The sequence below is a fragment of the Clinocottus analis genome, unplaced genomic scaffold, assembly GCF_023055335.1.
Source record: "Clinocottus analis isolate CAN_PGR_092001 unplaced genomic scaffold, fCliAna1.0.p SCAF_12, whole genome shotgun sequence".
NCBI lineage: Eukaryota > Metazoa > Chordata > Actinopteri > Perciformes > Cottidae > Clinocottus > Clinocottus analis.
Genome location: NW_027175843.1, coordinates 1,031,396 through 1,047,685, shown reverse-complemented (window position 1 = coordinate 1,047,685; position 16,290 = coordinate 1,031,396). Strand labels below are relative to the sequence as shown.

Sequence of the window (16,290 nt, the reverse complement as noted above, 5' to 3'; positions counted from 1 at the left end):
CTCAATCAGATTACTAACAGCATCAGTCAGATGCTAACAGGTGGTTAAAAAATAGACCTGTAGGACCAGATGTCATAATTCCATCCATATTATTTTGTGGACTTCCGATACAAAATGACAAATCATTTTCAAATTCTTTTGTTTTATTAAGTCAAGTTAAAGTCTTGCTACAAGTAAAGGTCACGTGAAAATGAAGTTTGATGCTAAAAGATGATCCTGGCTATCATGCATCAGTTTGATATGAGACAATATGAACAATGAAACAACAGAACTACATCAATGAAAAATCACTCAAGACAAAGGGTTAAGGTTTTAGTCAAAGAGGCAAAAAGCAGTGAGTTGATGATTGGTGGAATGCTTCAGTGAAACGTTATCCTCTACACGTCTCTTCTCGATGTGTATGGCAACATGGCAGACAATTCAATAAATAAGGCTTTGATATATTGCTGGTATTTCCTCCTCTACTTCTGAGGGTTTTATTGAATTTGTTAAGTTTTCGGCATCTACTGGAGTAAAATGTAGCCAAAATTTGCCCCTTTTTCTTCTCTCCGCTGTGTGTGTGTGTCATGCCAAGACAGGCACAGAGACAGAGAGAAGAGGTTTGCAACGGTCAATACTCGATTATTATCGGGATGCATCCTTATTAACACAATTTGATGAATTAAATTGTGAAAATCTTTAATGAATGGAGAAGTCACTGACAGAAAGGGGAAAGAAAAATCTTTTTTTGTTTTTAAAAGGAGGTAGCCTCGAGAGAACCAGACGGATGAAGGTGCGTTTCAGTCATCTTCAGAATCAGAATCCGAGTCGTAACCTCGCCCTCTGATGGTTTTCTTCTCCACCTTTGTGAACTTTGTGCCCGGCCTCTGTGTCGTTGTTGGAGGCTCCATGAGGTTACCACTACAACAGGAAAGAAAAGATGTTAAAACCAGGTTGCATATTGTTTTCATCAGCTCATTGCTGCAATTCTGTAGCTCTGATGCCTCAAGATGACGGCGGGAGTCTCCAGCACGTCTCACCTGTAGTTGAGAACGTCTGCACAGCCGAGTCTCCATTCAAGCATCTCTGTCGTAAACTCGTCTGTGTTGCCCAGGTCAGCGAATCCAACCACATAGTCCTTTGTTATTCCGTCTATAAGCAAGGCCAGCGTCGGCATGATCTTGATCCGCAGCTTCTCAGTCAGAAACGGGGCCTTATCCACATTCAGTTTGATGAATTTGGTCTCAAGATGCTTCTTTGCCAAGATGGCCAAGTGTTTGTCGAGGATCTTGCATCTATGTGAAGACAGAAGGACGAGTTCAGCAATGTAATGACGAGGTACTCTTCGATTCAATGCACTGGAAGCACTGACTACTGGACATGAACTGCTGATGTATTCTTTCTTTTTTTTTAAAGCGACTAAATTGGGAGCCGTCACTAAAGATTTACATTAACGATTTTTTCCAATTCATAATTAGTTTTAGGGCTGTAATGGTTTGTGTATTAGTGCCAAACCACCAAAGGACGATTTCCTACAGTGAAAGGTGGCATCTTGAAGTTGCTTGTTTTGGTCAGCAAAGGGTTAACACCCCAACATTTTACTTAAACACAACAGAGGCACACTTCTCATTTCACACATTTTCCTCAAGGAGCTTTACAACCCGTGCAGCAAACTACACCCTTCTTCACCTGTCACTGTGATAAATAAACACAATGGACTTACCTGAAGGTAGAATTTCTGTAGAAGTGGCAGACGACCTTCTTGCTATCTTTGACCTCGCCGAAAAAGTCTTTCTCACTTGAGATCTCTCTGAACTCTCCATGGCCTTGAGACAACCACTCCTTCAAAAGAAGAGAACTGGGCTGAGTAGCAGAACAATGATCCCCCAGACTTCCAACAACAATATGGTCTTTTCTGATTTAGGATTATTCAGCAATCCTTCCCAAAAAAAAGTCCACAATATTCCAGTAAAACTAATTATTATAAATGCCATTAGGGCTACACATCATGGAGTTAAATACCACTCAAAACAGTGCCAATCATATATATTTTTGCAGTAGTTTATGATTTTGTGATACATGTTGCACTTAATGCAACAAGGGCATTAACTAAATGTCCTGGATAATTTAATTTGCTTGAGACACAGACTATAAAAACAGAAGAACACATCCCACATACCTGCTTCTGTTTCTGGGCTTTCTTAAGTGCCTCCAACCGCCTCTCCTTCAGTCTTTCCAGATCATCGTCATCCATTTCATTCAGTTTGCTCAACTGTGCATCCACCTTCTCCTCCACCAGCAGGGCGGACTGCTCCAAAACGCGTGCTAAGATGTCCATTTGGCTGGCCATGGTTGCCTGCTCCAAGTGAAACTTTCTCTGGATCTGAGAGGGTAAAGAACAGATCATGTCAACTGAAACATGACGCTAGAAAACACAGAAGTTAGCAAAGATGGCCGGTGAGATTTTACTGCCTAAATACAACAATAACAATGTCAAAGGCAATGAAAAAGGTAGAATTATCATGTAAATGTACACACAGCCAGTTAATTAGGTACAGTCCACTTGGCTGAAACTAATGCAATCTGCAGCAGTCCAATATTAAATCCTCCCTTTGTGAAGGTTATGATGTTCAGCTTTAGTTCACTTTCTAGAGGTTTTGATTCAATATTATGGGAATTTTGGAGGCTGTAGTTTGCGATGATGTTGAATTGTGTCACACCGAGTGATGTTTCTAATGAGCCATTGAGTCCACCCTCATTGATTATAAACGGGTTGGACAAAACGGTTTAATAAAGCACTGACCATTCGACCCATCATGTGGGTAGTGTGATAACATTAGATTTAACCAAGTGTACTTGAACATCACATGTGTGAATGATAAAGTGTGAACGCGACATTCCTGTCAAGTCATTTGATTTAACATAAACGTGAACACTAAAGCTATCTGCTCGAGCAGCGGAGCAGACAAAACGCCTTGGTGACGTCAGGGCACACCTTCTTTATGCCTGTTGTTAGCTTTAGGTTAGCTGCGGGAACGTACTTGGTTATAGTTGTCTATCTGTTCCGACACTTCCCTTAGAAGCTTCCTGAGCATTAAATCATTACACGCCGGTTAATTTAGGAATACGGCGTGTTCATTTCCGCCTGCATACAAGGAAGAAGTTACTAAGCTCGACCATACTATGTTAGCCGGCTAAACTAGCTAGCTGACGTTAGCCATGCGAGTCCCATAGACGTCAACAGTCGCACGGACAAAGATAAACCCTCGATTCACGCGTTAGATGAATAATTTAAATTATGTTCTGTGTAAAAGTAAAATATGGTAATCCACAACAACACCGGATTAAATTATGGGTTACCTGATGGAGCTCGCCGACACTTCAGTTTGTGCGCGAAATGCCAAAGGTTGCTGCGTAACGAAACGTTACTACAGGCCGCTTCGACGTCACACTACATCCGGGCATTTCTTAAATTATCTATTATCTGCAAAAAGCTAACCTGCTAAAGGAAAACGGTCCTTTACGGCTTTCCGGTTTGTCTTTTTAATTTACAAATACAGCCTACAATTTACAAATATAGCCTATATAGCCTATATTAAATGATGATACATTCATCACTAAGTTCAGTTTGTAAAGCATGAGTAGATAAAAATATTTTCAGAACCTGAAAGTAATCTTAACCTCACATGTACATTAACCTCACACAAAGAGCTTAATTGGAAATCCTTCTACAATACAGATTGTGACATTAAACAATGACAAAACGATAATTATACATAGTTTACAGTTTATTACCAAGATTTAAAAAACTTACAAACAAGTTCACAGCTTCAGGTCTTCAGGCACAAGCCAGTTTATAGAAGACAAGACTGGCCAATTTTAACTTCTGGAGAGATATGACAGATGAAGAGAAGCAAACATCTTGGAAGTGAGTGGAGACTTGCACATTCTGAATTACATTCATTTCAACAAGTTAAAAACAATGAATGATGACCAAAATGATTGATTTGGTTTGCATATAGGGGACAACGCTTTAAAACAAACTTTTTCCACCACACACACACACAATGTCTCGGATGGTGAGATCACAAGCCAGCCAGCCAGCCGCATCCGCTGAGTACTACTTATCACCGATCATGAGAGTTAACGCCACAGAAACACAATGATTTAGCCAAAATGTCTCTAATGTATGAAGTACACAAGTACATACGTTGAGTTATAAAATAAGGTCACCTATTCCTCTGCAAATCCAGAATTATTTCCATATTCAGATTTGTAAAACGGGTAACTAGGCTGGAAACACTAGAAAATATTTACTTTAGATACAAAGGCTGTATGAAATGTTACATTATCTTGAAGGGACGTCTCACTTTCTAATGAAAAAAGAAGTGTACAGGCTACTTATTGATTACTGTAACCCCTGTAGTGCTACAGAGAATCAACAGGTAACCTCACATGAAGAGCTTTTGGTTGAAACACCTACAAACAATTGAAGAGCGAGAAGATTTTACAATTTAAAGACTGGTTACTAAGAATTTACTACATGTAAACAATACAAGAGGTACACCCTCCACTTACATCTTTTCTTTTAAAACTTTAAACAAGTGTCTTTAAAAACATTATTTACATAGTATAACAAGGTTTGGCACTTTTTCTGTGAGAGACTAGAAGAAAATAAGAAGAAAAAAGATGCAGCAGACCATATTTTAGATGGTTAGATAGTTCACAGGTCAATACTGGAGCTCCAAAGAAAGGTTATTGTGAAACAATATATTTTATTCCTACAATTTCTGGCATGATAAGTCTGATGTCTTAGAAGTGCTACGACACTAACTATTTAAAACAATTCTAAAAAGTGCTTTACATTTAAACATGATGATTGTGTTCATCACAGTCATTGTTTGAAACCCACACGAGAGATTCAACTGCATAAATGGGAAATAAAACTCAAAATGTGCCGGTGTAACAATATTTAGTCAACTGCTATTTCAGATGGAAAACACTGATCAGGACGGAAATTTTAAATCTTGTAAAAAGGCGTGTGTTGTTTAAGAAAAAGTTCAGCACTACCTGCAAAAAATCCTTATATAAAATTTCACATTTATTCTCCAAATGAAAAATTCTGAATTCGCAAAAAAGCTGCTACGATTATCACTGTTCTGAGTTTTGGTGAAGTAAATTCTAAGTACATTTTTCTGCCTTTCAGTTAGTTTTACTTGTTAGATGCCGCCTGTGCTTTAAAAGCACAAGTACAGGGAATTATGAACTGTACACACCCAAATACTGTCATGGCTCATGTAACAACTTTTTCATATTGTGTGTGGGAAAAACAACAACACATAATTCTCAGGAATCTGAGAACCTGAAGTTTGGAAGGAAGGAAAATAATCATTGAGACGTCATACTTTGTATTGCAGTTGACCTTTTGATAGTCGCAAAACAAGAGTGGGGGGTGTAACGGCGTCACGCAGCGAAAGCAGTACTCCCTCCTCCGTCATGCTACTTTCAGGGTGCTACCGTAAGCCTGCTGCACGACCACCTGCACGTTGTCCAGGATGAAGTCGAACGCCATGCTCCAAACCGACTCCACCGACTGCTGCATGAGCCTGCAGAGAGAGCAAGAGGAATTATTGAAAGCAACACAAACAAGAAGAAGAGGGTCGACGTAGAGGAATGGAGGCGGTTTAACCGTTCGGTACCTTTTCATATATTTTATAATTAAATCCAACTTCTCCAGATCTTTATCCTCAATTAGATCCGTGCAGTATGTCACCACCTGCAGGATGTCCTCCTCCATCGGGTCTAGCAAAAAGTGAGAAGGGATTAAATAAGCATGACAACAGGTAACTGCATGAGGAGGCACTCTGACGGCGCTCTTCCTCACCTGTTATGGTGGTGACCCATTCCCGTAAAAGCGTTTTAATGTCCGTCAAGTCGTAGGCTCCGGCCAACACTGGAGCGGGGCGGTGGATGGATTTGGCGAGAGGCTCTGGGATGTCTGCTGTTGAGGTCGAGGGCCCATTTTCAGCCTGAGAAGGGAAAACAGATGTGAGCCGGATAGATCACAAACTGCCACGACTTCTCCATCGTCACAGACGGCCACCGTCTTCATTTATGAAACTGTTCATCGGCTCACCTTCAATATGTTCGTTGGTTCCCGTGGTTTCATCGGAGACGGTAGCGCTTTGCCTGGGCTGTTGGTCGCATGGCGCCTCTTCAGAGGGGAAAGGCCTTTTTTAACGGGGCTCGCTGCATTTTTTTTCTTGTAGCGTCGCTTCACTCGACCGATGCCGACTCCGAGTCCGGACTGTTTCAGCTGCAGGAGTGGGTTCTTCTGCTCCACTACTGAGAGACATCAAGAGGAAACACATGAGAGTAAGAGAATGGTCACGCTGACGATAGGAGAACAAAGCTAAACTCATTTCGAACAAAGCTTTCCCCCCTTGTGTGCTTACATATGTTTTCCTGAGGCTGGACATTTGTTACGCGGTTGTAGGCAGACTTCAGTTCGGCCTGGAGCTCTTTGGGAAGGGCGGCAAATACGTCTGGATCGACCTGCAGTCAGAAAGCAAAGGGACTGAGTGAAAACAAACGCCTCCTCGCAATCAATGAAATGGGCTTCAGATACGTGGGCACAAACATGACGAGCTGTTACTTCCTTACCTGCGAGAAGTTTGGCAGTTCCAGTACAATTCCCAGACTGTCGGGCTGGTTTGGAATCTGTAGAAGCAACGTGCCGACAGGCGGCGCGTACGGCGCGGGAGGGCGAGGAGGCGAGGTGGGACGGGCCCGCAGAGAGGAGGAGGGCTGTGGAAGAGGAGCAGAGGGCTGTGGACCGGCAGGTCGACGGTTACTCGATCCCTCGCGGTCAGACCACGAGCGCTCCACTTGTTCCCTCAGCTCGACGGGCAACGCCTCCAACACAGAACGATCCACCTGGGAGATCGCAAAGAAACACGAGGCGTTGCAAACGTTGGACTGTTCCTCTCTTGCTTGAATCAAATCAGACGTCTTCTTCAAGTACCTGTGAAGGGGAGGGGACCTCGATGCTGAAGTTCAGACGCGCTCGAGAATGTTTGGGAGTTTGTCGGCGCGCCTCCTGCGCTCCGCTTGTTCCTGGGACGGGCTCAGGAGAGGACGCAGAGGACGGGTCTGTGGTTGAGGAAACATTTACACCGATGTGCGTTATTGTCAGCAGCATCTCTAACATTGACCTTGAACTACTAAGATATGAACTGAAACACTCAATATTCTACAGACCTTTGTTGCTGGATCGCTGACTTAAACCCCGGCGTCGCAGCATCTCTTTGATGGACCGCGTCCCAGGGTGCGCGGCGTTCTGAGGGACGGAGGGATGTCCGTCAAGGAGCTGGACCTGGATACCGACTCCTCTCATGTCCTGAACCTGCAGCTTCATGGCGTGGAACAGCTTGATGACGGCGGCGGCAATCAGCTGCCCACTGTCAGTGGACTGAGCCAGCATCACACTCCTGACAGAGAAGGAGACGGACGGAAATGAGTCTAAAGAGAGACAGTGACATGCATGGGCGAGTTGACATTATCAAGCATCTGTAACGTACACAGATGAAGATATCTTTCCTACCTGGCGAGGTTATCACATATGCCATGACCGCCGTATTTAGCCGATTCCAGTGGCGCTCCGACCTTGCGAACCATGACCTTTAGGGTCACTCTGCGCCCCCGCAGCCCTGCTTCTTGTAACCGCTTTTGCACCTCCATGGACAAGTTAGTCAGGAAAGACTCGGCCTCATCAACCTAGTCAACATATGTCAGAGGGACGGACAAGAGGGTTAGCGAGAGACAGGCGTGAAAACACAAAGAAGATGAGACAGAGCAGATGGAACGAGGGAGAAGGAAGAAGTTCGAACCCCAGTAAAGCGAATGTTGTAGTTCATCTCAGCCGAGACGGACTTCCGTTCCTTCTCGTAGCGGACGGGCCGGTCATCCAGGCCTCTGCAGAAGCGGAACAGGGTTTGTCCGGTCCGGGGTCCAAACTTCTTTTGCAGCTGCGACAGAGACACCTGTTGGAGGTCCCCGCACGACCTTACGCTCATCGCAGCAAGTTTTCTGCCCATAACCGGCCCGACGCCTTGGAAAAGGAATCGAGGAGCAATCAAATATTCAGCACAAGAAAGCGGAAAAAGACTGGATAGACTGATGGACACATGAACAGCAGGTGGTGCTGTAGCGACCTGGTAAGCTGGTCACTGGCAGGTCCCTGATGAAATCATCCACTTCTTCAGACTTCAGGAGGTGCTGCCCGTCTGGCTTGGCCTTACGGGTGGCGAGCCGAGCCAACAGGATGTTGGACCCTGAACAGTCAGATGAGCGGTCAGTTTCTTTAAAGACGAACGCTGTCTTGATGGATTCTGCATGAGACAAACATGAGCTCACCCATGCCCACTGAAGCACAGCATCCCGTTTTCTCCTTGATGTCCGCTCTGATGGCACTGGCCAGATCCTCCGGTGTGACGCTCAACTCGGCGAGCAGAGCGGAACCGTCTATCAACACCTCATCGCAGCTCAGGGCTTCGATGTCATGGGTGTACCTGCAAAGAACAAACGCGTGAGCTCCTCTTGCATGTGAAAACGACAGGGAAATGAGTAAAACATTGAGCAGGAAGGTCTTCGTACCCTGCCAACGTCTCATACATGGTGAGGGCCACCTCTTTATAGGCCTCAAAGTCATATGGGACCGCCTGCAGGGAGGGACACAGCTGTTTCGCTTTGCCAAAAAACATCCCGTTCTTCACACCTGCCTGCCTGCGAGAGACAACCGACTCCGATTAGTACGACATACAGATGTTTGTGCCTTTTGATATGAATCCCCGTGTGTGTGTTTTTCTATCTCACCTGGCTTCATAACTGCAGGACGCAATCTCTGCCATGGAGAGAGTCGATGCATCCTGGTCCACTCCGTTGGCATGGGAGTCTGGACTCTCTTGTGAAGGAGATGTGTGTAGATCCTCATCATCCGCTCTTTCTGAGAGGCAGAAGTCAGGCATGTGACAATAACGTAAGCACAGGGAAATACAGGAGACACGTCTGTGGAAAATAAAGGTCAACATGCTCCTTGACAGACAGGTTATGTCGTGCATGAAGCTCTCACCCGGTTCAGGATGAGTGTGCTTCCTCTCGTAGTACTGCTTCTCCAGCTGGGGTTGGGCTCCAGGCCTCGGGTGCACTCTCCCCTGTCCACGGTTGCTGGTCACAGCAACGGGCTTCCCTGCAACACGACCATGAAGCGGATGCTTGAGACTATTCCACACAGCGGGCGCCTGTCTCACATATGAATATGTTTTTCAGGCCGCCTTACCTTTGAGCTCCGGTCTGTGTCGGATCCCCACGGACACAAAGAAACAGTCCATGTCCACGTGGAGAATACAAGACTTGGCGCACGCCGACGTACCTGAACCACACAAAGAAATAAATACCGGATCGTCAGAGGGAAGTTTTCCGCATCGTGAAAAGAAATGAACATGGAATGATGCCACAAATGCACACAAATACTGCGTCCATCTCTGACTAGAACATATTGTAAATATCTGAGGACATTTTGTACAATCTTTAAAACTTATTCACAATGACACAGCCCGTTTTTAAAAAGACGTTTTGAGCATTTAACAGTTATTGGCAGTTAACTGTGAAGCGCCACAAGATGTGAGAGAGGAGTCGGACACGCAGCCAGTGTCAGTTGTGTCATATGCTTATTGGACCACTGAGCCACCACGACAACCTTCCTGAATAACACATTAATAACATAAACAGCCTGTATTTTACAGCTGAAAGCCACAGTGTCCCTTCCTTCTCACCTCGACTGTCTGCAGAGTTTTGGGCCACAGCTTTCCTCAGACGCTCTTTCCCAGGAAACGAGTCCCCTTCCGCTGCTTTCCTCTTGCCGTGCAGTTCATTGACGTACTCGGAGAAGCCGGACCTCCACGTGGAGATCTGATGTAAACGCGAGTGAGAGTAGTACTCGGAGATCAGACCGCCCGTCCGAGACAGCAGCTGCGACGTGGACGTGGACGGCGACGAGGCCTTTTCAGCGGGAGGATCGGGCTTGTCCGTCACGCCGGTTGTGTTTAAAGAGGCGGGGTCCGATGAAAAGGCATCGCGGTGGCTTCCGTTCAGTCGAACGGGGGCATGCGAGAGAGAGCGGCTCGCGGGCGAAAGGGGAGTCTTATCGGGATGCGAGCCGACTTGATGGGCTTGCTGCAGCGGTTTGGAGAGCAGATGGCCTTCGGTCGCGGTGGCCTCGTGGTAGGAAGGCGGTGCAGGTTTGGGTTTCTGCTCGTTGGCTCCGTGGGAATTGGACTGCTTCAGAGAGACAGAAGACGGGTCGGATTGCTTCGGAGGACTGTGAGGGAACTCGTACGGGTCGGGTTTGGTCTGAAGCCGCACTGGAGGATGTTGAGGTTTGTCGTGGGGACTCGTGCCTCTGCATGGAGGCGGGTCCTTGTCAAGAGAAGGTCTGTCAGTAACAGGGGGCCGGTCCTCTGGCTTTAAGGCACCATTAACACGGTGAGAGTGTCCATTTGTCAGACGCGCTTCCTTCACCACCTGCGGGAAAGGATCACCTTTGCCACACTCTCGCAATTCATTCATTTTCGAATGGCTGAGCGATTCCAATGAGGTCTGAAGTGATCCGTTTCTGTAAGATAAAAAGAGAATTTATGCAACAAGATCAAAATGTGTCCACACAACACTAAAATCTCTCATTTCAGTAAAAAAAAAAAGAAGAAGAAAGGGTACTCACATTTTTAAATCCACTTCCTTGTAGCCGCCCCGGGCCGTGTTGCAAGAAGAGTTGTTCTGAGGTTGTGGTTGGCTAGCTCTCTGGTGCTGGAGATTAGTATAAAGAGAAGACTGTGGGGGCTTTGTGGGGCTCGGGTCAGACAGCAGGCTTCTGTGTCTGGGATCTGCATCCAGGACAGTTGACGGTGAGGGACCGGGTCGGGGGTTGATGAAGCGAACAGCAGAGCTTCGCTGGATGGACTGAGGTTGGATGTTGCCTTGGTGAAGTGGACCGTGGCCGGCGTTGGGGATGGAGGTATTGTGGCAGCCGGACGAGGACTCCTCGTGCCGGAGTGCAGGGCGCTGAAGGCCGCGCTGTGGCAGGTGAAGCTTTTGATGGACGCTCGGCTGCAGCGGCCCGTGGCTGGGCCCGGCCATCTCTGGCGTCTGGCGCAGAGTCGTGCCGGGGAAGAGTGGGCCCTTCTGCTTCGTGTACAGCTGGTACTTTTGGTGAGGCAGGAGATGCCCGGCCTTGATACTGTTGCAAACAAATTGAAAAAGTCAACGGTTTTTCGCTAATGTTTTAAAATATTGAAGAATGAAATGAGAATACTAAACTCCTACTAAACCCACCTGTCAGGGATCCACTGTGGCCGGATGATCTTTTCCCCTTTGAGCTCCTGAATTTTGAAGTTGGGCAAGTTGTTGGCGATGATGTGGGTGGTCTTGGAGCGAGAGTAGTACGTGTGGAAGTGGCCACCGTGCAGCATCATCAACCTGCGCAGCTCATCTGCACTCGGCTCTAAAGCACAAAGAGGTGAACAGGTAAACAGTGAACCCAAAGGACAAAAACTAATCAGAAAGTTAGTTAACTGGGAATCCACAAAAGTCAGACTTATAGATCGGCACAAACCACCAGAGGAAACATATACACGAGTAAAAAACAGTGCCAGTTATCACATGAACGATGAGCTGAAGAAAACATTTGTGTTAATTAGCTTTGAAGTCTTTGCTCTTTAGACTTAATGGTATTACCCAACTTATGAGGAGATCTTTATGACAATGATCATGAACATATTAATTATAATAAGGTTTATCATATTGAAAATGTAATTATTATTCCCAGTGAGTGGAAAGAAACCGTGAAAAAAAAAAAAATCACAATGAAAGATGAAAGATAATCTTCTGGCACATACGGAGAGAACATCTGCATGAGCTTTCTGTTCTTGCAACTGGTAAGGACAAAGAAATTGCAAGAAGAAGAAGAAGAAGAAGAAGAAGAAGAAGAAGAAGAAGAAGAAGAAGAAGAAGAAGAAGAAGGACAAGCCACTAATATTATGTAAAACATGAAGGTGCTGTTGCATAGTGTTACCTGTGTACCCGTTGACAAAGATAGAAACTCCAGTAAAAATGTTGGAGTACGAGCCTTCCTTCTGTTTCTCTCTGGGGGCATCGAATTTAAACTGCTCGTCCAGCTTCGACACTTTGGCAGCCATGTAGCCTCCCTACAGACGACAGAGCAGCGACAGGACGAAGTGAGGAACGCCTTCACAAACGGAGCCTGCAGCACCAGAGCGCCCGGCACGGCATAGCAAAATATACACATGGTACTGTATATAAACGCTGTATACAGTATATATATATATACGGTATTGACATGTTGATAGGAAGAGGCCTTGGACTACATTAGAGTACATGGTCAGTATCTATCCTATGCACTCTGTCACCAAGCAACCACGACTTCAACTGTGTGTCAATAATAGAATCTACACACAAGTACTATGTGCATTTTCCTGTAAACTTTCCCAGCAATTGTATATGCCGTTTAATGAAAATAAGGGCACTTACATGTTGCTTTCTGCAGAAAAAAACAACTAAAAATAACTTCTATTTTACATTTTTTAGAAGCTAATATTTCTCTAAATTCACAGAGATATTGGAGATGATCTAATAAGCCTAGTACCTGGCCTCGATGGTGATGCTGTGGTATGTTGTATGCATATATCTGGCTCTGTGCAGCTCTCACAGCTGTGTTTAAACTCCCTGTCAGTCGGTCTTTACCTAATTAGACAGAAACTCTTGATAAGCTTAAGGCTCTGAGCGGTGGTAATGACATTGCAGGAGGATAAGAGGAACAGGACGGTTCAAGCCCAGTTCCTCAGGAATACTGTGAAGCTGCATTGTCTTTGTGTGTATGCTCAAGGCAGCATTTACAACTCCACACGCATGTACATCCCTTTGGGCTACACTTACATAACCAACAGTTTTTTTCCTCCTTTTTAAGAGTGTGACTGTCCTCGTGCTGATGTTAATTCTGTCTCGTCGATTATGACGACACGAGTGTGTGTGCCAATACACTCACCTGTTCAGCCCAACCATTGTCACCACTTGCATTGGCTCTCTTCTTTGTCCACCCATCTCGACTCATGCTGAGCCGCCTGAAAGCAGCACAACAGAGTTGCTCATCAATACCATCACGCGTCAGACACGCAAGGCACCACAGTGTCCAGAGAGAGCAGACTGCACTCAGTCCACTGTTGGTTTCTTTAACTGATCGAGCTATTTAAAAACAATTAAATAAAATAGCCCGAGGAGACATTGTCAAAATGTCACACGACGCACACAAAAAGAGTCTCGTGCAGGTTGTGTTGCAGGGTGTCGACACGCGTCGGATGAAGGCGAGTCGGTCGCTTTAAGTACCAACTTATTTGAAACGGTACATGCATGTTTGAGAAGTGGACGATTCCCGAATGAGGTTGTGTTGCGAGTTAACAAAGCTCTCTCTCTCTCTCTCTCTCTCTGGAACAAAGTGGGGACAAGTCACATTCCCGGTGCCGTCCGTGCGTCGCTGTGTTGGAGACCGTTAACTCGGCGTGAACGTTGCGGTGCGTTCGTGTCCAAGGGCATGTCCGGGCATGGCTTCTGCCTCTGACAGTGAGGTTACAACAGAGCCCCATGTGGCACTGAGTCACATTCATTTGTCTTCTTCTTTTTCTTCTTCTTCTTCTTTTTGTAAGCTGCTAACAGTAAGTTAGCTTAGCCACGGTTCGCTCGTCTGCTCGTACATGTCGCTGCGCCACGACCCCGGAACATTGTGTCGACCCGAGCGAGCACACACACACACACACACACACACACGAGTGGAAGTGTGTGAGGCTGCACAATGCTGGTTTAAAAAAACAAAGAAAAGGAAAAAAGGGAAGCTAACGTCTCCAAACAATGGGTCAGGTAATTGTTGCGGGACTACGGAACTTCAGGCGTTAATCGCCGGTGTAAACAAACAAGCACTCCGTGGCAGTGGGCGAAGAGAAGTCCCCGGCTTTTGCTGTTTTTACCTTTTCTTCTGTCACGCTGGGTTGTTCGCCTCAGACTTCTCTCTGCAGACAGGCACCAACACCAGCGCCGAGTGCGCACTGATTACGAGGGAAGAGCGAAATGAAAACCCTCCAGACAGCGAGCGTTAGCTCGACTCCTCCACCCGGACTTTGTTGCTAGCTGGACCCCTTTCCGTGGACCGAGTTCCCCCTATTTGGTGTCGCTGCCGCACCATGCCTCGTCCACATTGCTGCTCTCCCTCCCGGTTCCTTTGCTCTCCATTTCTGTCGCCTGAGCTCTTTGCTTTCCCTTTCCTCGGTGGGAGTCAAGGCGAGGAGGTGGAACGCAGCAGTTCCGGTGATGCCTTTCAAAATAAAATGATTTGACAAGCGAGTGGATGTTGGAAGTCTGGTGGCTGAGCAGGTTAACGTCACAGTAGTGTGTTATTTTGTCACGCCACACACATATACACTTCTGGATCAAAGTATATGCTACTTCACACGATATTACTTCTCACCCTGCTCAGTCATTAGGGACTAAACGTATTGAAAGGGCACACAGCTCACATACTGATAAGCAATAACGGAAAACGAGGTTCAAAACTTAAATTAATTGTGAATATTAAAATAAAAATGCAGTCGCAAAAATGTCAACAACAAAAAAACTTATTTATTTTCAAAAACAAAATCCGCTCAACTTCCGGTGTTCTTGTAGCTTTGCTTAGTTGTATTGCAACGCGGCCACTATGCGGGTAGCCGACAGCATGTCACCTGAATTGACTGTGTGAAACAGCCCTGAGCTTTGTACAGTTTGTGACACCACCCACTGTGACGTTTGCACGCAGATGAACGCTCTCTGGGCTCCACATGAGCAAAGAGCCGTTTGGTGCAAAGCAGATTGATATAGACGCGGTTATCGCCTTTTAACGGGTGCGATTCACCTTTTAAAATGTGTCTCCGTGGCTTGAATGAGGATAGTTTGTGCCCACGCCGCCTGCTTTCCTGAGGCAGACAGTCGATATAAATATATATATATATAAAAAGCGACCCAGTCTGAGGTTTCCCCCGGTGTTTGGACTGTCTGGCTCTGAGCTCGGCTGTCCTCAGACGGCCCGGGCGCACGAGCACAAACGTACGGCGGTGACGCAGAGGCACGTGCGGATGAACGAGTGGAGCAGTTTAACGGGAGGCTCGTGCACGCGGGGGTCCGCTAAGGCGAGCTCACATTGAGGCGATAACGACTGTACAGCCTGCGGGACGCGCCGTACCTTTTATTTATTATTTTACGGCTTCTATGCATTTCCCAGTCAGCCAGCAGCTCAGTGGATGGAGTGAAATAAGGTCACGCGGACACAAAGGGAAGCCTATAAGAGCAAAGTGGGTTTAGTTTCCAATCACTGCCTGGTTTTAATTGGATGAATAGACACGTGATCTATTAGCTTATTCTCGATCCAGTCAAGGCACTAATGGCAGGTTGTAAATAAAAAAAGGAGTATTGATTTGCTGACGTCAAACATAATTGACCTACTTAAATGTGCATAACAGTCCTCTTTCATGTGCTGGTGGAATTAAGCAGGTCATAATCCAAGGGAAGAAAATCGGGCTAGTTTGCAACAAATCCCATTTCACAGAATCAAAAACACCAGGATGCTCTGACCCGAGGCTTGTTGTGTCCCGAAGAGCTCCCTTATTGGTTGCTCTCTGTTGCTATGGCACCAGACATCGGATGCTGAAGTTGCATTGCGCGACTTCTGCGTCGGTGCAGCAGGAAGTACAGTTGCAGTGATGGAGAGTCAAGAGAGGTGAGCTGTAGTGTGAGTGTGTGGAGAGACAGGGAGAGTCTGTCTCACAGAGTTGTGTATTGTATTGTGTGTGCTTTAGTGTGATTGTGTATGTGCCTGTGTGTGTCCGTGATTGAAACAAAGACAGAGAAATAATCTTCAACCTTCAAACGACGAGCAAACTATGATATTAAACAAATACGAAAGAGTTCAACACTTAATCCGGGGCTAAAAGTTGCAGCTGCAAACTGTTGGAAAGTCAGCTGTCAACAACAACAACAACACAGGCGTGAAGGTGAAAATGAACAGGCTTCTGATGTCAGTGGCCCATAGAGCACCGTAAGACTCACAACGTCAGGAATATGGAATAGTAGACCAGTGCACATTACAGTCCTGGAGAACACTCATCGGACGCGTCACTGGTGACCAACATCTCCTCCTCCTCGAGTACGGTGAGTTTT

The 16,290-nt window shown here is 46.0% G+C and overlaps 2 protein-coding genes across 3 annotated transcripts; both read right to left on the bottom strand.

Annotated features, from left to right (window-relative positions):
• Positions 1 to 125: 125 nt before the first annotated feature.
• txndc9 (thioredoxin domain containing 9) lies at positions 126 to 3,816 on the bottom strand. Of its 2 annotated transcripts, none has more exons than XM_068572285.1 (5): positions 3,794 to 3,816; positions 2,159 to 2,362; positions 1,703 to 1,821; positions 1,020 to 1,274; positions 126 to 900 (listed from the first exon to the last, which is right to left on the bottom strand). In XM_068572285.1, the coding sequence occupies exons 2-5, from the start codon at positions 2,327 to 2,329 to the stop codon at positions 780 to 782; spliced, it is 666 nt and encodes a 221-aa protein (XP_068428386.1). In that variant the 5' UTR covers positions 2,330 to 2,362; positions 3,794 to 3,816; the 3' UTR covers positions 126 to 779. The 2 variants fall into 2 exon arrangements, with proteins under 2 accessions (XP_068428386.1, XP_068428385.1); XM_068572284.1 differs by lacking the exon at positions 3,794 to 3,816 and adding an exon at positions 3,340 to 3,442.
• Positions 3,817 to 5,383: 1,567 nt separating this feature from the next.
• rev1 (REV1 DNA directed polymerase) lies at positions 5,384 to 14,622 on the bottom strand. Its single transcript, XM_068572282.1, is given in 21 exon segments — positions 5,384 to 5,585; positions 5,679 to 5,781; positions 5,864 to 6,008; positions 6,116 to 6,324; positions 6,435 to 6,534; positions 6,643 to 6,915; positions 7,004 to 7,469; positions 7,583 to 7,755; positions 7,869 to 8,089; positions 8,193 to 8,312; positions 8,395 to 8,549; positions 8,635 to 8,763; positions 8,854 to 8,983; positions 9,110 to 9,226; positions 9,317 to 9,409; positions 9,813 to 10,651; positions 10,757 to 11,272; positions 11,368 to 11,536; positions 12,107 to 12,239; positions 13,097 to 13,172; positions 14,070 to 14,622. Coding segments are annotated over 20 exon segments (4,269 nt in total). The 5' UTR covers positions 13,163 to 13,172; positions 14,070 to 14,622; the 3' UTR covers positions 5,384 to 5,473.
• Between the last annotated feature and the right edge of the window lie 1,668 nt (positions 14,623 to 16,290).

Excerpts from the sequence above, each read along its gene's own strand:
- txndc9 (XM_068572285.1), bottom strand. The coding sequence starts at position 2,329 with ATGGCCAGCCAAATGGACATCTTAGCACGCGTTTTGGAGCAGTCCGCC. Across the intron at positions 1,275-1,702 it reads TACAGAAATTCTACCTTCAG|ATGCAAGATCCTCGACAAAC; the intron begins GTAAGTCCATTG and ends GTCTTCACATAG. Across the intron at positions 901-1,019 it reads GCAGACGTTCTCAACTACAG|TGGTAACCTCATGGAGCCTC; the intron begins GTGAGACGTGCT and ends TTCCTGTTGTAG.